At 37.4% G+C, this 24301-nt stretch overlaps 1 protein-coding gene across 1 annotated transcript in view; it reads left to right on the plus strand.

Moving 5' to 3' along the window:
• Positions 1–24301, plus strand: part of Fstl5 (follistatin like 5) — a 507104-nt gene that overhangs the window by 263707 nt on the left and 219096 nt on the right. The window contains exon 5 of the mRNA XM_008843456.2: positions 13354–13474. Coding sequence (XP_008841678.1) covers positions 13354–13474 — 121 coding nt within the window. The remainder of the gene's footprint in view (positions 1–13353; positions 13475–24301) is intronic.

Here is a 24301-nt window from a genome sequence, read left to right on the forward strand (position 1 = left end):
GAGGCTCCCTCAACCCAGGTGTGTCAAGTTGACACTAAAGCTATCCAGCACAAGGTCACTTTACTATTTTCTGGCTGTCAGAATTTCTGATGTTCCACTGTTACTTTGACTTTGACCCTCTCTGCATGCAGTGTGCCTTTTCTGTCTTTAGTATCTCTATCTTTGATCTTAAGCAATCTGAATACATTTGTACATTACTAAAATAGACTTCGAAAATTATTGACTACTCATTTTTTTATATTTTTCTCCTGATTGTCCTTTCAGGTCATGTTTCTAATCGTTCATACTTTAGACTGATTGGCTGATGATTCTGTTTCTTTTTTCCATTAGATTATCCTTGTGTTTCAATTTTGATAATGTCTACTGCTCTATCTCCAAGTTCATGGAATCTTTGCTTACATGAGTCAGGTCTACTGGTGCCTTTCCTGAATGTGTGTATTTTTATACATTGATTTCTGCTGTGTCTGGTCATACTTTCTCTTTTTCTATATCTGCTAAAATTAACAATCTACTCAGGAATATCTTCAAGTCTTTCCCGTAGGGCTTTTAATGGATTCATTCTGCTTGTTTTCACTCCAGTGTTTGATATTTCCAACAAAGGGTTAGTTTGAAATTCTTTTTTGGTAAAAAGTGATTGCTTTTCTATTTTTTCTAATGGCTCATAATTTTATTTGAAATATACGGGTTCTTTGTAGTATTATAAAGGCCTAGGTAACAAGTACTGACACCTGGAACAACATATACATCTCTCCCTGTTAGATCCTTATTCGTGAGTTGAGCTTTTTAGAATATTTGGCTTTTACGATTTTAGCAGTATGCTGCTTCCTCCAGTGTTAACAACTTCTTATGGTGGTAATGGATGGTTTGAGCAACTTCTTGACTATACATATCCGTGCTCAATCTTAGGTTTTCTGTGTGAGCCGGAACCTCACAAAGTTTTTTTCTCCTTACCTTTGTCCCTCCACCAGTGGCTGGTGGAAGTTGCTAGTTTCTTTATTTTTGTGGATGAGTGGTAAGAGGCAAGGAGGCATCCAGCTTCGCACTAAGCTTCATCTTGGCAGTCATGGGTCAATAAGTCTTTTGAGTCAGAATTTTCTCAGTGATCTTACCCTGACCTAAAAGGCTAATACTTTTAATAAAAAGGAACTAGGCAGGTTTCTTTTTATCCTTTTCTCAAACCCAGGGGATTTTCACCAAAGTCCTAAAAGTGAAAGGATTTGAGTTGATCCATGTAAGACTTTAATGGAGAAGAATCCATGAAAGAAAGGTGCTCTGTTTTGTTTTGTTTTGTTTTGTTTTGTCCTTTTACCCAAGCAGGTCCCCAACAGCGGGAATATATTTTAAGGACCGCGTTCCCTCATATCTTTCCCTAACTCCAAGCTTCTTCATGAGCAGTGAAGTCTTTGGCAATGATGCTGCAAGCACTCTTTCTCCGTGCTTGAATCTGTTCAGGCACACCCTGTTCATGCACAATTTTAGGGCTTCATTGGTGATTCTGCACCTGCCCATCTCCCAACCTTGCGTTTATCCAGTGCTCTGGTTTAGCAGATACCTGTAAGCATAGTCTATCTTCCAGTTTCCACAAATTTTAGGCTATCAGTTTCCCTTTAAAGTCAGCACTAGGATAGATTGATGAAAAGCAAAAATTTATAGAGTACCGATCTCACGTCATAATTTAGGTGGGAACAAATTCTTTCCATTTCCTTTTGAGATGAAGCCAGAGATTAGCCCTACACATTGTCACCTGTTCACTGTTCACTGCTTAACTGCAGAATCCTGTGGGAGTGAACTAAAAGACTCCCCCCGCCCCATACACTTTTTTTTGTCCTTTTAAGACAGGGTGTCCCTGTAAAAACGTGTCCAAGTTGGAGGAAAATAACCAGTTGAGGGGCTGGAAGGATGGCTCAGCAGTTAAGAGAACTGGCCGCTCTCGTAGAGGACCCAGATTCAGTTCCCGGGACCCACGTCGAGGTTAACAACCCATCTGTAACTCCAGTTACAGAGGAATCCAACGCCCTCTTCTGACTTCTGTGGACACTACACAACCCAGTTGCACTTCCATACATGCAGGCACCAAACTCATACACATAAAATAAAAATAATACATCAAATATTTTAAAAATTAGTTGAAACCTGTGGCTCACTAACCATTGCCTCTTTACAAATAATCTAACAATACTTAGAAAAAAATCTGAAGTCCCCCGTGGGCTCCTCCTCACTTCATACACCGTTTTCTCTGCTAAATGTGACCACTATTATGAACTAGCCATTTCTTTACTGCTTTTTCAAAACCATGAATATGCTTTAAAGTCTTAAAGGTTCATTTTCACTTTTGAACCTTACATAAAATGACCTTGCTATTGTGTATACATTTTACTTATTCACAAGTGTATTTGTATATATGGGGGAAAGAGAGAAACATTGTGCTTGAGAGTCTTTCCTTGTTGATACCTGTAGCCATAAGGTATGCGATTTTAGCCCCTTATCTCTGCAGCTACATGGCCTGAGTTTTGATCGAATATATTTAATAGCCTTCACAATTACTTACGTTTTCTGAACGTTGCTTCTATATGTGGAAAACATGCTATCATCAAGCATAGGCAGCTGTGGTACAAGGTTATATGGGTCTAGATGTCTTAAAATATTTTGAAAAAAGAATATAAATTATAAATAAGTATACAAGTGAATGTTTACTTAAAACAGGGAAATGTCAAAGAACACTATAAATGCATATGTATATAAATATAATTTTAAAAATTATTTATTATTTTTATTTTTATTTTATGTTATGGATGTATTGCCTGCATGTAGGTGAGTACACCCATGTTGTGCAGTGCCCGCCGAGGACAGAAGACCCTGTCAGATAATTTCTGATAAAAATTCGTATTTCCATGAAGTCTTTAATGCTGCTGTCAGATTCTCACAAAAAGAATATGTCAGTGAGGAGATGTGAAGGGATGAATTAATTTAAACTTTAAAAGTCTTATGAAAATCTGGCTGTTCATGTGAAAAGGCAGGATAGCAGTTCTACTATGGTGGTAGGTACTTTCATTTATCTTTATTCTTATTAAGCTGTAGAAGTCTCATGGCAAATCTGTGTATAAAACCCTTAGGATAATTCTATTGAAATCATAGATAATTAAATGTGTCTTTATTATTATTTCATTGTATCATTTTACTGTAATGTGTCAATTTGTTATATTTGAAGGGAATTTGTTGTTAAAAATAGTGCTTCTGTAAGCATCACTGAGACACGATTTCCCATTGATTTATAAATTTGTTAATCTTGTTCATTAGATTTTTTATCATTTTATCCATGAAGACTTCATATCTTGTATGTTCTATTAATTATTTCTCTATGTTTTTATTGAATGTGTTATCCATCCCCATTTTACCAATCTGATTTCTCTTATATTCATGTGGCACAACTTGCATAATATTTCTTGCCCCTGCTTATCTATTGCTAACTTACTTCAATCCCCCTTTCTTCTCCTAAAATTTTCAATAGTGGCTACAACATCATCTTTTTTTTTCTGACTCTATTGTTTTTAAGGAATGCCTTTATACTTCAAATTATAAGACTTCATAAAATTCAACATCCATTCATATATTGTAGGGTGTTTCATTAATGATTTCCCTTTCCCTCATAGTTTTGTGATGCAGTTATTTCTAGAATTTTTATAAATATAAGAAGTGTGGCCAAGAAAAAAGCATGTTAGCTAATTTTAAAACATTATTGGAATATTTCTACGGAATAATTTTTTAAGGGAAACTATGATTATTTATCTAAATCACCAAAACATTGTTACATAATGCTTTGATAGTTTTAGTTTTCTTACCACATAACATAGTTGCTTAAAATTTTGCATCCTTATCAAACAGAAACTATAATTTTCATTCATGTTTGTTGAATTCGATTTTCCTTCATGTGCCTTAAGTAATCCTTGAAATGGTTTACTTTAAGAAAAATATTTTTAAAAATAATCTCTTTACTCAATTGAAGTTATATAATTTATTTTTCACAAGACTATTTACTGGTTGTAGAGTAAGTGTGTGAGTACATAGTCTACTGAGATACACTTCTGGAAAAAAAATCATACAAACCACAGGAGGATAGTACTTTAGTCAATTTCAATATGTTTGCTTCAATTACTTTTATTGCTATTTTATGACAAAGTGCTTTGTATTCATAAAAAGTTAAGAAAATAGCTTTTGCTCTCCTGGAAAGTGAAACCATACTAGAATAACCAGAATTAGAAAGGAAATTACTTTGATATCAGCACATATCACAGCCATGTGTTTTATGCAGAAAAGAACATTTAAAGTATGGTAATGCTGGCACCAGTTTGGAACTGTGTGGAGAAGCATAATATGAAAAAAAAAACTGAAAAATTAAAAACTACTTTTCAATAGATTGGACCTATTTGTTTTGGTGGAACTAGCTAAGCAATGCTTGTGAGGAAGCAGAGGTCAGAGGCTTGGTTGCTGTGTTCTGGGATACATTAGAACATCCGCACCTTGCTGCCAGTGCTGATCATCTATTGGTTGTTAAATGTATTGATTATCATTCTTATGTCATTAACGTTAGTCAATGGAGAGCTGCCATAAAAATTCTCAAAAGTTTGGAAATGTGCTACATATGTTCTTTTTGCACTGCTTTGTAAAGAGGATAAGCAATCATCCAAACAGAACAGATGATTTGGGTTTTTTTTCTATCAACTCTTTGCAGACATCAGTGACTTGAGGCTACTCTTCAATGGTGAAGGGACATATAGAGATTAAATCACTGGGAAATACTTATGGCCTGTGTATTGGCTGGTAGACTATGAAGACTTACTGGGATTCAGAATGAGCACACAATTATGTCCCTGAATTATCATACCATATCTCTCAATCATGGCTGAGCATCAACATTACACATCTCATGGGAACTATTTCAATTAGAAAAGTGCTGAGAATTTAAAAATTTGAAAGATTACACATGTGAAGTCAAGAAGAATGCAAAGAGGAGTTCTGAAGTATACATACAATAGCAATAAGTAATTTTGAGTCTTGGCCAAAATTAATAGAGGATCTACAAAAAGGAAAGATGTTAAGAATTACACAGCAGTAGTGGTTCATCAGAGGATTTTGATCATATTCAACACCAACACCATATTTTAATCTTTATACGTGCAAACAGACAAATGACACTCCCTTTTTAATGGGTTAAATATGAAAATTTATATTTTTTAAATAAAATAAGTATATCCTGTGAGATATTTAGTTCCCAACACATATTTATTGAGCTCTCTTTTAACTGCACTGAGATGCTAGTGCTTTATTTAAAGTGTTGATGGGGCATTAAATTTTTCTCTTATATGCTGTCTGTAAATGTGTTTGCACAATTATGTATTCAAAGAGATTGAAGATCTGGTTCCACTTAGAAAGCTGAAGAAAAAAATGAAAAAAAAAGGCCTATAGTTAGAAGATGTTACATATATGCTAATTTAGGAAGAAGGATATTTTAACTAAAAGAGATTTCTTGTTCCATAATAATATGGATTACAATAAGACACTTTAAATGAACACTTTCTAGGTAATAGTGGATAATTTTCAGTTATCATAATTCATTTTTCCCCTCAAACCACAGTTGTAAAACCTCAGAAACCCTGAGAGCTATTCAGAAATTATAGCGAGAAGGACCATTCTCCATAGGTCGGTCTTAAGAAAAAGAAGTCAGTGCTCTTTCCAAGTTTTATGGAAATTCAGAAAGATATTAAAAGTTTAATTCCAGAAAAATATGTGAGAATATATGTTCAAAAAGGTATATAAAGCACATGTGTATATAAACACGTTCATAAATGACTCTGTCTCCCTTATTTAAAGTATTTTGTCTAGTGGATAAAACCATCTTTGCTCTACTCTAGTCTGTGTCTTTTTCGTTTGTAATGAGTTGCATGTGTGTGTCCCATATGCATGCCTGCTTTGTCATTTTATATCATTAGTAATTATTTCTTACTCTTACTCTGCTTAAAATTTTAGCTCTAATGTTTCTCAGTGTGTTGTTTCAACCTTTTTTATTTCCCCACTAAGCCCTGCAAAAATCAAGCTCTTGACGCCTCTCCCTTGAAGGGAGTCTTCCTGTTTGTGTTTGCCATTAGTTCTCTCACCAGGGTCTTCCCCTAAGGGCCACATTTTAAATGGTAACTTGTGGCTAGCAGGGAGTTTTATCATGGCATTTGTGTCGCACCACTAATTCTTCACTGAGTCTGAGGCTCGCTATTCTCTTCCATTGTTCAGTTCATGAGGCTTCTTCTCTAACAGTATCAAGGTTACTGTAGAGAGTCATAGAAATAATATACTGATAATATTATATCATACAATGGTGAGAAATTTAGACTTTATCTGGTAGTTACTGTGGAAATACCCTAGTTTGCTTCCAGTGAGTGATGTTTTCCTCCTGCTATCCCTTTCCTCTTCTGCTCTTGACTCTGCCCTTGCCCTCTCCTGCCCCTACCCTCACCCATTTTCATCTTCTCTCTCTCACTAATCTGTCTGCTCTGTCTCTCTCTCTCCCTTAAAGAATGTTCTCTATTTATTAGTGTTAATATCACTGTAGGCATTGTGTGGAGAGTGCATGTGGAGGTCAGAGGACACCTTTGTAGAACTGGGGCTGGAACTCGAGTTGCCAGGCTTGCACAAAAAGCACCTTAATTACTGAGCCATGTAGCTAGCCATGACTCTGCCTGATTAATTATTATTATTATTATTTTTTTGGCATTTTAGGTTCAACAGCCCTGTAATTATTTTCTTGATTGCAATCAATTTCTAATGGGGAGAAGCTATTTTTAACAGACATGCATATAATACAAATACAGAAAATGCACAAATATGTCAGGTGTGCTTTCGGATCACTGCTATGTGAATTTTGAATATCACTGGGCTCTATCATATCCTAAAACCCCAAGGACTTTTAAAAATTACAATTAGAAGGGAAAATATCCTTGACCACATGGTGTTGTCACCATTACTGACATTTTATGAAAAGGGGTAAAGATAAGTATCCAGTTTATATTCATAGATAGTCTATACCACATTAAAAGTTGAGCAACACATTAGAAATTTAAAAATCAATGTGAAAATGTTAACCTTAAAGTTAAAACTGGGAGAGGGAATAAACAAGCAATCCTTGGAAGGGTAGTCCATTCATTCTTTTACTGTTACTATAATGAAATATTTGTCAGCATCCTTGGAAGAGAAGAGGGTCATGTAAGTCATAGTTCTAAGAATTCAAGGGCATGACACTGCCTAGGGAATCAAGTCCCTGAGGGCCCATTTATGTTTACACAACATGGAGCTGATATGGATTTCTAGTGTAGGCCAACATGGCTAATGTTAGACTTCCAGAGGGCTATCAGTAGACATGTCTGGGACCCCAAAAGTGAACAGTGATGTAATCATTACATACCTAGCTTTGGCAGGAAGCCACTTTTGTGTGATTTTTTATAAAATGTCCTTGGACCAGGAGCAAATGCTGTCACCTGGGCCTGCCTGCCCAGTGGCCTGCATACCCTGCTTGTCAGAAGGAAAAGAAATACAGAAGTTCAAGTCTACTCTAATTGTCTGTTTGCTCAGCTGGCACAGTTCTAGCAAGTTTTTCTTCTTTTTCTACTTACATTCAAATACATTTTCAACCCTGTTTCCTTAGATATACTAATATATTTCACCACTTTCATTTTCTTTATTTTATCTCAACCATCTTCTTTATTCTTTCTTCATTTAGCTTATGGCATACAAGGAAGGCATTATAGAGCACAAACTTTGAACTAAGTCCAACTTGTTTCCAGTTTTACCTGACTAGCTAGAAGGCACGTGAAGCTAAGAAGCTTGGTTAACATCATAATATCTATCACTTGCCACAGAGTGGGAGGATTGTTCTCCAGGTTTGAAATGCACAGCAAAGGTGTGCATTTCTGATGTGCTGATAGCAATGTCTAGGCGTGTAGTAACCATGAAAAACAAGGACTAGAATGAAGTTATGTTTCTTAAACTTTATGTAAAGAACCTGTAATTTCTTACTGTTCTTTGAAATGTTACTGTGTTTGGAATTGTAGAGCTGATTTTAAAATAATTTTTTACTGAATGTGTGTACTTCATACAGAACATCTCAATCAGCTGTAATCATCTTTAAACTCCCTTCCGCACTGGCACCCTCTTGTTGCCCCCCCCACTAGAATTCATACTTTCTGTCATTTGTGTTAAGGTCTATTGTGTCAAGCTAGTGCCCCTCAGTGTAGTTAAATCAACTGATATCTAGACAGATTTTGTAGAATCCCTTACTTTAGGAGATCAATTCTTCCTAACCCAGGAATAATCATTTGCCATCATATTAATCCAACAACCTAATGACAAATTACGCATACAATATCTACATGAATCCATGTGTATGGATGAAGGCTAAAGGACAAGAAACAGTGCCAGACAGGAAAAACCTTACTTTAAGTTGCTGGCCAGGGTGGTCCAAAACACTCCCAAAATTACACAGGCTATTGCCACAGCCCTTAAATTGCCTCCCAGAACTTGAAGGTAAGACCATGCAAACTCAAGAACTGACTCTTTTATACATACATGTTCTTTAAAAATAATTATTGATTTATTGATTGTGTGTGTGTGTGTGTGTGTGTGCACGCGCGTGTGTTTGTACAGGGGCACATGCGCCACAGTGAATGTTTGGAGATCGGAAGACACATTTTGGGAGTCAGATCTTGTCTTCCACCTTGTTGAGGAAGGCTCTCTTGTTTATTTCACACTGAGTACTCCAGGCCAGATGGTCCAAGAACTCCTGACAATTCTCCAGTCTCCACGTCCAATTTCCCCATAGAGTTTTGGGATTAGAGATGCACACCGTAGCATGCAGCTTTGGTCAGGGGATGGAACCCTATTTCACATGTTCTCAACTCTGTAAAAGTTTTATTTTGATTTTTAAATATTTTCATATTCAGTTATACCATGCTTATTTTTATATATAATTAACACATGGACCTTTATTTTTAATAACAGCTCTATTTTGTCTTAATCCATGCCATAAATTTATATACAACACTGATATATAATGGGGTCCTTATGCTGTAGAAACTTTTATGCACCCCTGGGTATATAAAGTATAAAAAAGTATGAAGACAAAACATTTACTAACAATACATTTTAAAATTTATTTTAAAGTGATTATATTTATAAATTTACCATATGTGAATGCTAAAAGAAAATTTGCATAATAATGAGATGTGATTATTTATTTCACATAAAGACATCTTGTCTGAATATTTGATACTGCAGAACACAGAGCAACTTCAGTGTTTATAGCTGACTCAGATTTTGATTTCATAATCATCAGTGCTGGGGCTGGGGAGATGGCTCAGCGGTAAAGAACACTAACTGAAGACCCAGGTTTGAACCCCAGCATCCACATGGCAGCTAATGACTGTCCATAATTCCAGTTCCAGGGGATCTGACAGCTTCATCTGTCCTCTGTGGGCATTGCATGACACAGGTGCACTTACCTACATGCAGGCAATACATGCATACATATAAAATAAAAATGATAAATAAAATATTAAAAAAAAATAATTGTCAGTGCGAGAACAATGCTTTATATGAATACACAGCACAAAATGCAAAAAATGGAAGAAGCATATTTAGGGCCATTTTAGAATGTATTGGAAATTCTACATAATCCTAAGGCAAAATTCTCTTAATTTTTTTCTTTTTATGAAAATGAAACAACACTTCAAACAGCAATTTTTGACACCTAACATTCTAAAGTGATTCAATTAAAAGATGACTAATTTGATACATTGTGAAGAATAATGGTAGAATGATATTAAAAGTCTTTTTCCCCTGTAATTTAATCATTTTTTTTTTTACAAGAGAAAGAAACTTTGTATGTACAGTGACAGACAATAGTGTGGAACTTGAGCTGAAGCACTCTGGCAGCATTTGTGGGTGTTTTGTGACTCAAAGAGACATGCCTGACACATTCAGTGAGTGCTGAGCACAACTATTGTGCGTTCAGAACCAAAGCTGCAGTAAGTTACCTGCCCAGACGTCTCAAAATCATTTCATGTTTGATTTTGATTTAATTTTTGGTAATTGTGTAGTCAGAGACCTTTTACCACCAGACTCATTTGAGACTTCCACTTTTAAGTGTCGTTTATAGTATATTAGTATTGTACAGTCATCATTGCTATTAAATTTTAGACCAATTCATTCTTACAAAAAGGATTTCGTATCTATAAGCAGTAGCTTCCATCCTTCATTCCCTCGGGCCTCAGTTAGATAAAGTCTATCTTCTATCTTGCATGTTTCCATTCTGGATATTTCAAATAATTGCTAGCATGCAACCTGAGACTTTTTCTATCAGGAAATTTCAATGCAATATAACATTTTCAAGATTTATTCACATTATGTATAAATCAGTACCTTAACCTTTTTAGTAGTAACTGATATTCCCTGTGTTGCTCTAATGCATTTGTTATCCATTATCTTTGGACAGGCATCTAGGCTGTTTTCAGCTTTTGGCTAATAAGTGGATGTGAACTTGTACATGGTTTCTGTGTAGATGATCTGTATTCTTTTGAGTATATATCTAGAAGTGAGATGGCTAGTTATCATAATCATTACATTTTTGGAGGAATTGCCAGACTGTTATGTGAAGTGGATATACCAGGTCATATTTTCTCCAATGATGTTTGAAATTTCTAAAATATTCATCTTCTCTCTAAAGAAGTATCTTTTCTCTGTTCTTTATTAGAGCTATCTTAGTGAGCAAAACATGGGAAGTATCTCCTTTTTATTTTCATTTCCTTTATAATCAATAATGCTAAGCATCTTTTAATTTCTTATTTTCCTTTTTTGTTTCTTGTTCTTTTTGAAGCAGGGTCTCCCTGTGGCCCCAGCTGTCCTGGAACTCACTATATAGACCAGGCTGGCCTTGAACTCCCAGAGATCCGCCTGCCTCTGCCTCCCAAGTGCTGGGACTACAGGCGTGCACCACCACGTCCGGCTCTTATTTCCTATTTTAAACACTTTATTTGTCCATCAATTTAATTGAACTCTTTGCCTTTTTATTTATTTATTTTTCTTTATTTCAGATACAATCAATCATTATTTCAGATATAAAACACATAAATACCAAGACACAGATAAATACCACATAAATAATCTGCAAGCATGCTCTCTCATTCTATGAGACTTTTTTTTCTTTTCTTTTTAAATAGCTCACTATCCTTGGTTGACTTTTAAAATTTTATTTATTTATTGTATATGAATGCATTTTCCGCATGTTATGTGTGTGTATCACATATGTGCCATACCCACATAGGCCAGAAGAGGGCATTGGATTCCCTGGAATTGGAGTTACAGATGATTGTTAGCTGCCATGTGTATGCTGGCCACTGCTTATAACTGCTGAGTCAACTTTCCAGCACCCCCTTTTTTCATGTAGACCAGACTGGTCCTGAACTCATAGAGACCCACCTCCAAAGTACTGGGATTAAAGATATGTGTCACCAATCTGAGCTTGACATTTTTTTTTTTATCAATAGTGCCCTTTGGTGGGGAAACATTTTTTTTATTATCATGAAGTCTAATTTACTTGTTTACTTCCATGGGGAGCTGTGACATGAGTCCGCTAGAACACAAAAATCCATGCATCATTTTCTTAGCAGTCAGTTAAAGTTTGTATTTAATTTAATTTTTTCTAGAGCTGAGGACAGAACTACTGAGTTCAAACCCCAACCCCTAGTTCAATGTTTTGAATGAATATGTTTCTACAACTTTGAACATTTTATTTCTGTTTTGTGTCACACATAGAATGTACCTATGGACAGTTTTTAAATTTGCCTTAGCCTTTCCTTCCTGATTCTAGAGTCTCCAAGTCAGCCAGCGATGGGAGATTAGAAATGTCACATTTCTAATCAGCAGCGACCCAGCCCCTCAGTTCTGCATGGCTTCTATGGTTCCAGGAACATGTGCGGCTTTTCAAATATCTCTGTGGCAATTCCGTTCTCCAGTTTTGCTTTTAAGATTTTTTGTCAGCTTAGTTTGATTCCTACCAAGTATGTGTCTCAAGACAATGTAATGTTGAGCAAGTACTAGCTTTTGTTTGTAGTAAAGGGTTAAAGATAGAATTGTCTATCCATAGGGGTCATTAAGTCTTGCTCAATAAAGAGAAGTCATGGAAATGTATGCCCAACAGGTCAAATACACATGACTCTGAGTATGGGGCCCTGTGGGAGCTTGAAACCCATTCTCTCCCCTCCAGACTTTGCTCTGAAGATGGATCTCACAGGTAGTGCAGTTATGGGCTACTGGTCCAAAGTTATCCTTTTAGAAGGATCTTATGAGGAAATCATGTTAAAATGCACACATGTAGTTATTCCAAATGAAATGAGTCATGGCTGTTAAGAGCGTTTGTCTTTCACTAAAGTACTAAAAAATGGCTTTGACTATTTCCTCCATGACATTCATTGCTTTTTAGAAGAGAAAACTTTCTGGTCTGTACTCTTCTGTTCCATAGCTACTTCTTGGACTGGAGTTTGGCAAACAGTGTCTGACTCTTTCACTCTTACCCCTGAAGTGGATGCATTTGTTCCTACAAATTGAAATAGCATGGTTAATTTACTCAAATGACCAGTTACTTCTGAGCTTTACAGTTAAACCTTGGCTGAGTATAATTCTGTATTAGACTTCATATTTACCATGAGTGAGGGCTTGGATTTAATCCCCAGTTGTCCACAAACAAAACAAAGCAAAAAATTCTGTTCCATGATTTGGCTATAAGTTTTATCACTTAGTACAAAGCTTTAATAGCTATTTTTCTATTGGTATTTGTACGTCTAACTAGTGCAAAAATTACTGGATAACTACAAATCTAAAAAGTGTACAGTTTTTTAGTTTATAAGTCAAAAACTTGGTATAGCTTTATTAATCAAAACATAAATTAAAATAACAAATATGGAAACTGAGTTATTTTATAAATTCATATATTCCAAATAAATATGGAAAAGTTATATTTGTCAGTGAGAGCTCACTTTTTAAAGGAAATGCATTTTGAAATATGGTAAGCCAAAGTCAGTCATGGTAGTGCACACTTTTAATCCCAGCACTTCAGAGGCAGAGACAGGTGTGTTTCTGTGAGATTGAGTCCAGGCTAGCTGGGGCTACAGGGATACCCTGTCTCAAAAAGGTCAAAATAAAAAAAGGTAAGCCAACATATTTCACATTTATATTGGTAATCTAGATCATTTAAAAATGTTTAATCTATTCACTTTGCTCTTGAAAACAATGAGGGGTTTTATTTTGTTTCTGTAGGACTTTGGCGATGATGGCTCCCTGTATATCACCAAGGTTACCACAGTTCACATGGGAAATTACACCTGCTATGCAGAAGGCTATGAAAACATCTATCAGACACACATCTTCCAAGTGAATGGTAAGAAGCAGGATGTGGCTGTCCTCATTTTGTTGCAGTTGATACCATCACAGTTGACTGGGAAGGGAACTTCACTGTCTTAAATTTTTGGAAGGTTCTAATTTTTTCTTTTGGGACTTGCTGTTAATGTAAAAGCTTTTCACTTTTTTAAAGTGCCTAAGTGAATTGACACTATAAATTAATAACACTTTAGTCATCATAAAATATTATAGAGGAACATTTAAAAGCATATGACATTTAAATTACTGTTTTCAATGTAGAATATCAACCATAAGGCATACATGAATTTTAGAAACTGACAAGTAGCAATTTTAAATTTTTAATCAGATAATCTGTCTAATTGATCTTATTAATGTTACAGAAAACTCTTATTTAGCTGTGCATGATGGTACACATATGGTAATTCCAATACCTGGTAAATGAAAGCAGGAGGATCAGAAGTTCTGGGAATCCTTAACTATGAACCAAGGCCAGTCTGAGTAACCTGAGACCTTGCCTCAATATAATAAAGAAAGGACACTCTTATTTATATATCACACATTTTATGCTGTGATGGTTATTCAGTAGTTAGTGATGCTGATCCAGTAAGCTGATATCATTCCCACAATCAGAACCTTGCTTTGTTCCATATTTAATTAAAACTTTGTTAATTTCTTGAATTGAAATAGGATTGTATGAATGCTATTTTAAGTACTGATTAAGCTCCATAATTTATCATATGTACATATTTATCTACTCTATGATCTATAAAGGCAAGCAGATGCTGCTTTACTTCCTGCAGAAGCAGAGAGAAGTGCAGTGTGACTAGCATGTATTTACAAAAGAAGTGTCAGACTATGAGTTTGGAGGGTTAAGCTTGGGTAGGAGTTATGAGACTCTGTGGACCTATGTCCATATTTTGATTTTTTTCTAAGTATCCTGGGAAGCTATAAACATGTTTGTTGTATATAGTAGCATTTACTAGTTCATTTCAAACAAATGAAGTTTAAAGACTATTTTAGTCATCTGGCAATAAATTCCAGTGTCCTAAAATATAGTTTTAGTGCTGTAGTGCCATGAAGAGATCAAATCTGGAACATAATTTAAAAGGAGATCTACCGCTATCACTGGGGAATCACATGGGAATGTGAAAGTAAAAACATAAGTCTAAGAAACTTGAAGGAAGTTGTAGGCACATGTTTCTACCATCTACAGATATGAAAAAGAGCACATGGGGAAATTGGTGAGATTGCTTTTAATATGCTCATTTAAGTGTAATTATTGCCACAGAAGTCAAGTGTTCTATTGGGGAAGCTGACAGTCTGTATGTAGTTGTATATTTAGATATTATACATGGAGATTGCATTTAAAGCTTGAATCTAATCAAGCTCAGGCCTGATTAGGTTATCTTAGGAGTATGTGCAGATGTATGGAAATTTAGAGATCTGAATTTTGGGTCTGAGGTTACAAAGTAGAGAAAAAAGTCATGGTTGGGGGGGCATATTAGTCACTTTTCTGTTGCTGTGATAGAAACACTGATCCAAGCAGTTTATAGAAGGAAGAGTTTATTTGAGTTTACGGTTCCAGGGGAATTACAGTCTGTCATGGCAGGGAGGCATGGTGGCTGGAGGTGGCTGGGGCAGGAGAAGCAAAAATGAAGCTCTCATTATCATCATGCAGTCCCAGGAAGCAAGAGCATGACTGGAGATCTGGCAAGGTTTAAGAACTCTCTAAGCCCAACCCCAGCGACACGCTTCCTCCAGGAGGGCCACACCTTCTAAAACCTCCCAAAACAGTGCCACCATGTGCGGACAAAAATATCCAAATACTTGGAGCCTATGTGGGACGTTTTCATTCAAACCACCACATTCCACCCCCGTGGCCCCCATAGGCTCATGACCACATAAAATGCAAAATGCATTTAGTACAACTTTAAAAGTCCCCATAGTCATTATCAGTCTCAATACTATTCAAAAGTTCACAGTCCAAAGTCTATTCTGAGACTCAGGTCAATATCTGAACTGTAAGCCTCTATAAAATCAAAAGACAAATTACATACTCCCAATATACACTGGAACCAAATACACATTACCATTCCAAAGGGGAGGACTGGAGGGATAGTAAGGGAATTTTGTACCAAAACAAGACTGAAAACCAGCAGGGCAAACACCAAATCCAGTAGCTCCATGTCCAACTCCTGGGACTTTACTTCCAAAGGGCTTAGATGGCTCAGTCTCTCTAGCTTTGCTGTGTGCAGCACACATCTCTTTTGGTGGCTGGAGCAGGAGCAGGAGCAGCAGAAACTAAGCTCTTCTGTATGCAGGTCTTCTTGGCATATGCCTCACAGCTCTGGCATCACAAACTTCTTGGGGTCTCCATTGCCAACCTTCACAGCTTCATGCAATGGCCTATCAGGGCCTTCTCTAGGCAGAGGTACCCCTGTTGCATGCTGCTTGGCCTCATTGGCTCTCTGAGACCTTGGAGGAAGAACTGATGAACCCTTCACTCTTGCATATTTCATGCCTCTAAAGCCAGCACCAGATGAACCACACTGCCAAGTTTGCAAGTTTGGGATGGACTCCACCCTGTTTTACCCATTTTAGAAGCTTTTCTCTTCAGTGGTCCCTGCAGCATTTTCCTTTCATAAATTAGAGGCTCAACTGGGTGTGGTCTTGCCCTGGAGGCACTCTTTCTATTGTTTAAGTTTGAATCTCTAGGCCCCTCCTTAATCGCTTTAATCTCATTAATCACTTTAACCTCCTTATCAATGGGATTAACTTCATCACATGCCAGGGCTCCAAGATTAATCTTCCTAGTGCTCTTTTTTAATCCAAACTGTATTTCTTTCTGCCCCATTTTCTCTCTTTCACTGTAGATCTGCATAATATTCACCATTAATAGCCATACCACCATTTCTACATTAAGCTATCTTGAAATTTCTTCCACCAAAGAAATTAGTTCATTGCTTTTCAACTTAGCCTCAAGCAAGCTTTTAGGTAGAGGGCAGACTCCAGCCATACTCTTTGTCAAAATATCCCAAGTGCTCCTTATGTCCTTATTTCCCTCTTGAACTACATTGTTCTCAGCACTGCTTTCTTCCAGGCCCCTACTAGAGTAGCCTGTTAAGCTCTGCTTATAGCAATCAACCACTTTTCTAGCCCAACCTTCCAAAGTCTTCCACATTTCTTCAAAACCCCACATGGTCAGGTTCTTCACAGCATTGGCCCACTCTCTGGCACCAATTAGTGTATTAATGACTTTTCTGTTGCTGTGATAGAAACACTGACCCAAGCAATTTATAGAAGGAAGAGTTCATTTGAGCTTACGGTTCCAGGAGAATTACAGTCCATCATGGCAGGGAGGCATGGTGGCTGGAGGTGGCTAGAGCAGGAGCAGCAGAATCTAGCTCTCACATCATCACACAGGGACAGGAAGCAGGAGAATGACTGGAGATCTGGCAAGGCTTCAGAACTCTGTAAGCCCACCCCCAGTGATGTGCTTCCTCCAGGATAGCCACAACTTCTAAAACCTCCCAAAATAGCACCATCATCTGGGAAAAAAATGTCCAAATACTTAGAGCCTATGGGGGACATTTTCATTGAAACCATCACTGGGGGAGAGAACGAGAGTGATGATGTCATTGTCCAGGGACATAATTAAGAAAATGTTATAAATACAGAATATAGCTGGGGAATCAGCTTGATAGAGTTGCTTGTCTACTATGCATGAAGGCATGGATTCAGTCCCTCAGCACAGCACAACTCGGTATGGTGGTGCACACCAGTAATCCAGCACTCAGCGGGTGGAGTCGGGCACATCAGAAATTCAAAATCATCTTCAGCTATATAGGGAGCTTGAGTGCAGCCTTGAAAAGTGTCCAGAAGTAATAATAAATAAATGAAAGGTGAAAAACACGGGAAGCCTTGTCTGATGATTCTTGACACTCAACAGAAGCAGAGCTAGTCTTTGGTTTCAGGGTAGAACTCAGCTGGTAGGTAGCCCCAGGTCTAGTCTGAAGCCAGCCCTGAAGGAGATCAGTGAGGAAAGCAAAGGAAAGACACATGCTATTCCTAGCCACCCCACCTCAAGTTCTTTAAGCTGGAACAGCACATGCACCACTTTTGCATTGAGTCTGTGCTAGGGATGCAGGTCCATGCACTTTACACATAGGGAAATGGGTACTTCAAATCTAGTCCCCACTTCCCTTTTGGTAGTGACTGGTTACTGACGTTCCACTAACAGACGAGTCAAACACCCTGAATATCTGTTGTTTCAGATAATGAAACATGGATTATATAATATTCTATATTGCTGGTAATTCAGTTTTAATCTTTTAGCATCATTACTTCCAGCCTATTCTCTTTCAGTCTACTCACTTGATATTTTTCAAGTGACACTAGTTCATGTTCATCTGCCTCAGAATTATATTTTAAAGTATCAGAAATGCAGAAACTTAGTCTTGCACCAGCCTGTTCTAGAAGTTTGCTTTGCAATCCACATGCCCAGGCAAGCTGAGGAATGTACTGGAGGGAGCTTCCCAGGTGCCTGTGCCACGTGGGAGGCCATGAGAATCATTACACATGACTGACTGCCCTTCAGAAGTTTCCGTATCACATTCTCATCAGAAGTAGGTTTTGTGAGTCTCACTTGCTGTGCTCTAGGTGGGAAACTGGAACCTGAGCCAAACTGTAGGCTTCCATGTTGCAAGAGGCGTGTCTAGCAAGTAGTGGTGAGACTTTCATGTGCCATCTCCTCCCCTCGTGAAGCAACTGTCTGCTCTCAGATGTCAGGTTTTTATGAAGATGGTCTGTGAAAGAAAAAGAACAATGAGCGCTCAGATATAAAGCTTCCACCTGCCATCAGCCTTAACCTAATGAATTAATTGAGAGAAATTCAATATCTTTGTGATTGCCTATATGGAATTCTAAATGCTGCCCCTTTCCTAGTTACAGAGATCCTTGAATCATTGTCTTACAAAGAAGTAAAACCAGTCCCCTATTTATTCAAGCACAGCTAAACTTCTTTGAATTCCCTGGTGTCAAAGTTTTCATGAATAGATTGCGGTTGGGGTAATGAAAACAGTATCATACTGAAAGAGCAAACAGGCAGGATGCGGAATACAGTTTAAATGCTTTATTTGAGTAACTGAGCATAATTACTAACCATTGCAAGACTACTTTTGTATATGTGTATGTGTGTGTCTTTGTACCTGCTCGCCATGTGTGCACACATTGTTTGCAGGTGCACTGCGGAAGCCAGAGATCACCTCTGTAGCACCCTCCATTACTCTTTACCTTATTTTTACTTACTTTTTGCATGGTTATCTGTGTGGTATGTATGTGTGTATGCATGCTCACACCATGTGGGTGCACATGTAAAGTGTGCATCAGGTGTCTTCCTCAGTCACTCTCCACTTTATTTTATGAGGCAAGAACTGTTGCTGATGGGAGTTTGCAGACTTAGTCACTCTAGCTAGCCAGCTTGCTTGGGATTCCTCTTTCTCAACTCCTCAAGCACTGTGACTGCAGGCAGTGTACTGTACCCTCCTAGCTTTTAGGTGAGGGCTGAGAACCTGAGCTCCGTTCTTAGACTTGTACAGCAGATGCTTTATCCATTGAACTGTCTCCCCAGCTCACTGTCTTTATTTGTTGATTTTTTGATTTATTTGTTTGTTTGTTTGTTTAGAGGCAGAGTCTCTTACTAAACCTGGAGCCCATTTTTTGGCTAGACCTGCTGACTCTTCGAATTTGCCTGTCTCTACTCTCGCCAAAAGCACTGGGTTATAGGTGAAGCTCAACCTGACTATATCTTACTTTTTATGTGGATCTGTGGAATGAAAACTCAGGTCACCAGGCTAGCATGGCACTCTACTCGCCTCTCCCCAAACCCCACATTTTTGTTAAGTATTGGTGTAACTCTGATTAAAGTTATTTCAAGAGGGAGTAGAAGGTAAAGAAATGTCTTTGTATTTCACAGTGCTGAGGCTCTTTCAGGGTGAGCACTGATGGAGGGTACCAATAACAAAGCTTTGGAGATAGCCTTGGGTCAAGGAAAGGAATTTGATAAAAATTACAAGTATATGCTCTTTTGCTGATGTGCTGTTCTTGTTTGGCTTCAATTGCTGTGATGAAACACTGACCTAAAGCAGGTTGGGAAAGAAAGGTTTCTTTTCATCTGACTTTTCCAAGTGAGAGTTCATCACTGAGAAACTTAAGGGAACTTGAGAAAAGACAAGGAGGAACTTAAGTAGGGCAGGAACATGAGCCTGGCAGCAGGAATTAAAGCAGAGACCACAGAGGAATGACACTTACTGGCTTGCTCCTCTGGCCTGTGCCCAACCAATCTGGTTTCTTATATAACCCAGGACCATGTGCCAAGGGGTGGTACCACCTAAAGTGGGTTGAGCTCTCCTACATCACTCAAAATCAAGAAAATACCTCAACGATGTGCTGGCAAGGCCAATCCAATAGAGGTAATTCCCCAACTGAAGAATCCTCTTTCCAGGTGTTTTACGTTGATGCCTGAAGTGAGCCAGCACACAAGAGTAATCCAGGGAAGCTGAAAGGAGGCAGTTCTTAAGAAAAGGGGAAAATAGGGTAATAAATCATAATCTACGGAAAAAATCAGAGTGGCCAGGTACACAGATGTACAGACTGATGTCTGGAAGGTGGGGCCTTGTGTTATGGAGCAAGGGGAAAGGCAAGCCTGTGGGGTGACAGTGTTTGATGTGACAGCACGGGAAAGTCTCAGCATTGCTTGGCTCTGCTGAGATGGAGCGTAGTAAGAGCTGAAACAGAAGAGTCTGTGAGCAAAGTGGTTTGAAGAGAAGGAAGTAATTATTTTGCTGAGCAGGAGGGCGGTGCTAAAGGTACCATGTCCTTGATGTGGCTGTCACAGTTCATGGGTTCGGGTTCATTGTTGGAGTGCTTTCCTTCTTTTGCGCTTGACTAGAAAGTGGTAGTCTGGGAGCAAAGAGACTCGGGTTTAGCCAACATCATGTTTGTCGAGTAAGTGACCAGGAGACACACAAAGTAAATTAAGCAAGTTTACAGGGAGGAACTGTGGTGATCAAGAATGGGCTACGTGGGAGGTAGGGACAGAATTGACACCGTGAAATGTGATGAGAAGCAAAAAATTAATTGAGTTTATACTTGATATGTTCCTAGGAGGTCCTGGAGAGAAAAATATGTCATTCCATCCTCAAAACACTTTCTTTAAGCATCTGGCAAAATCTGCTGATAAGAAAGGATTTAAAGTCTGCAACAAAGGATGCATGCCTCACTAAGGTTTCCTAAGTATCTCAGCAGCCCAATTGTTTTAAATGTAATTTGCTGCTTCTAGCCTTGCCAAAAGGAGAAATGAGATGTGAAGTAACAGTAATTCATGAAATTCAGTCATTATCAGGTACAAACTTCTTCAATAAGTTCATCTCAACAATTACTGCGCTTAAACCTATTTGAAGAACCATGGGACAAAGTAAACAATGAAACAAAAGCACAGGAGTTAGGGGGACTTTTACCTCCCATCACAGAGACCGAAATAATGAGAGCTCGAAATGTGTTCAGATGAACTTTACTTAGATATCAAAAAAGGCAGATGGAGCTTGGCTGTTTGGGGCATGGTCAATCCATAATGTAACTTAGTGTAAACTTCCAGAGGTGTCTGTGCTCATTGGCATAGTTTTCTTAAAATGGCCATGGGGATTGTTACATTTTAACACTGAAGTAAGAGGATAGAATAAAGAAAATGGCACCAGACCATGAGAAAATACTTGAAAGAGCATTAATAAAAACACCAAAGAAAAAAATTCCCATAGACTCTTTTTAAATCAAAAAAGATTTTACTTCTGTCATCTTTATGTATTCCACCCACAAAAAGTTCAGTTAATGAGAAGGGAATAAAAAACTTTAGCTAGATAAAAAATCATCATTTACTCCTAGAGTCTCTTTGTTTGTCAAAGCATTTTGTGCAGCAATAATAGAATAATAAAATATAATAAAAATCTCATATAATAAAATATCTAGAAATGGTAGGATTTATTAAAAATAAAAGGCAGCCCTAAATTAATTTGGTATAGTGTATGCAATGTTTAACATTTTTTCCTTTAGTTTTATGGTGTTTTGAATTTGGTATAATAACTTGAAAAACATTATGTTTTGTGCATAAATGAATGTAAGAGACTTGGGACTACTTTGTTGTTAAAGGTCAGGAACAAAAGAATAGTTAGGAACCAGAAGAGACATTGGAAAAATACCAAAAACATAGAACAGAATGCAAAGTAGCTAGTGTATTTGTGCACCAAATAAATCTCTAAATGTGCTTTTCAATGTTCTATCTTGTTTCAAAAAATGCTAAAGACCTTCAAAAATCAGGGTTTCATGTGGAATTTAAAATGTTTCTTTTAACAATTTATCAATTAGTAATAGAATGCAAACCCAATGAACCTCTACCAAAAAGCAAATTGCTTTTCTGGCAATGTATAATTACATTGCTGAAATACAAGTGTTTCTGTGTCCTTGTTTGAGGAATCATTATGTATATTTCAAAGGATTTTGACTCTACCAGTGGAATTCATTTCATGCTTTTCTTTTTACATGAAGAAAAATGTCCTTAGATCTTAAGGTTATAATATAGAATGTTTGAAAATTTTAAAAGTCATTCAGTGTTTATACTACTCTCTGGGCAGAAAGCTTGTCTATATTCACAACAGACCCATATGTAGGCTGTTACTCCTCTCCTGTTCAAATTATTTAAGCTTCACATATAATGTTGAATGGGTTCCTGGCGCTATTCATACCAAAAATATGAAAAAAAATTGTTGGTTTTATAAAATGTTTATATGGAACATTCCTATTTTTCTCCATGAAAATTGGGCAATATCTAAAAGAAAAGCAAACAAAAAGGCATTAAAAGCAAACCACCACCATGGACAAGGCAGTTTAGAGAAAGTGGTTGAATTAAGGGAAATGATGTGTTTATTCCTTGCAGAATGGGACTGAACTTCCAACTGTATGGAACATGGTGACATCTGTCCAGGACCAAACACTTACCTGCTTAGCTTTCTCCATGGCCAAAGTACAGAAAAGTAAACCTTCCTGCAAACACTATGATACAGTAGGCAGGATGTAAGAGACTGTCTTCCCCTTCAAATCCTCCACCTGCTACAGGTTAATGGAGGATAGACAGTGCTGTGCTCTGAAGGCTACTCTGGCTTGATGATTTGTCTGTGCTTCCTGGAAAAAGCAGCATCAAAAACTTGATTTAAGTGCAGATTCTCCAAGGCGCCTCTCACCTCCTGGTTCTGAGATTCCATGCCCAGGAGATTCACCTTTGTTTTACTGGTAAACTTGATAGTAAATTTTGAGAATATTTTGCCTCCTAAGAAAATAGCTAGAAGGAATTTGCACCATACTTATAGTCTCCAGTCTTTTATTCTTTCTATTCTATCTCAAATCTTTCAGCTTATGGTGACATAATAGAATGGCTATCCTATACTGGATGATATTAATCATGTGGAGTAGTCAGTCTTCTTCTGAAGGTACCTGGAACTGTGTCCCACACAGGTACTGCAGTGATGATGCATAACCACCGACAGCCTGTGTTTGTCTCATTTCCTAAATACCCACCAGCTAGTCCCAAGGCAGCCAAGATGTGCCATGGATTTAATGCCCCTGGGATGATCTATATAATTCAGAACTCAAGTTAGTGGGTAAGAAACACAACGTCCTTCTCCCTCAGTGGGAATGATCTCTAGAGCGTTTTACAGGAACTTTCAGTTAGTCTACACTGGAATCAAGCCCTTTTGGCCCATCATGATAATGCTTATGAATTGGTTTTGATTGCTTTTTCCTGCCTTTGTTCCTTGCTGTCTTGCTTTCCTTTTAAAAGAATATTTTATGGGGATTTTGATTGATTTTGCATTAAATTTATAAGTGGCATTTGGTAGGATGGTCATTTTCACTATATTAATTCTTCCAATCCATGAGCATGGGAGGTCCTCTCATCTTCTGATGTCTTCCTCAATCTCTTTTTTAAAATATTTAAAATTTTCATTGTCTTTAATGTCTTTGTTCAAGTATATTCTGAGATATTTCATTTTGTTTGCAGCTATTGTAAAAGGGAGTGTTTCCATGTATTCTTTCTCCGAGTACTTGTTATTAGTATATAGAAAGGGTACAGGCATTTGTAGATTAATTTTGTAATCTGCCACTTTACTGAATGTGTTAAAAAATTCTAGGAGTTTTCTGGTGAAATTTTTGGTGTCTCTTGGATATAATATCATATCATCTTCAAAAAGGGATAATTTGATCTCCTCTTTTCCAATTATTACTCTTTAATTCCCTTCCCCTGTCTTATTGCTCTTACAAGAGTTTCAATCACTGTGTTTTAAAAAGGAGTGGAGATAGACAACCTTGTCTGGGTCCTGATTTTAATTTGAATGCTTCTAGTTTTTCTCCATTTAGAATGATGTTGGGTGTGGGTTTGTTGTATATAGCTTTAATTATGTTGAGGTATGTTCCCTCCAGTCCAATTCCCTCTAGGACTTTGAACATAAATGCTGGTTGAATTTTATTAAAGGCCTTCTCTGCATCTATTAAGATGACCATGTGGTTCTTGTCTTTGAATACAGTTATATAATTTATAAAGTTTATTGACTTACGTATATCGAACCATCCTTGCATCTCTGGAATAAAACCAACTTGATCATGGTGGATGATCTTTTTGGTGTGTGTGTGTGTGTGTGTGTGTGTGTGTTTGTGTGTGTGTATGCGGTTTGCAAGTATTTTGTTGAGAATTTTTGCATCTATGTTCATTAAGGATATGGGTCTATAGTTTTCTTTTTTGGTT

Source organism: Nannospalax galili, unplaced genomic scaffold (genome assembly GCF_000622305.1).
Source record: "Nannospalax galili isolate Female #2095 unplaced genomic scaffold, S.galili_v1.0 scaffold359, whole genome shotgun sequence".
Taxonomy (NCBI): domain Eukaryota; kingdom Metazoa; phylum Chordata; class Mammalia; order Rodentia; family Spalacidae; genus Nannospalax; species Nannospalax galili.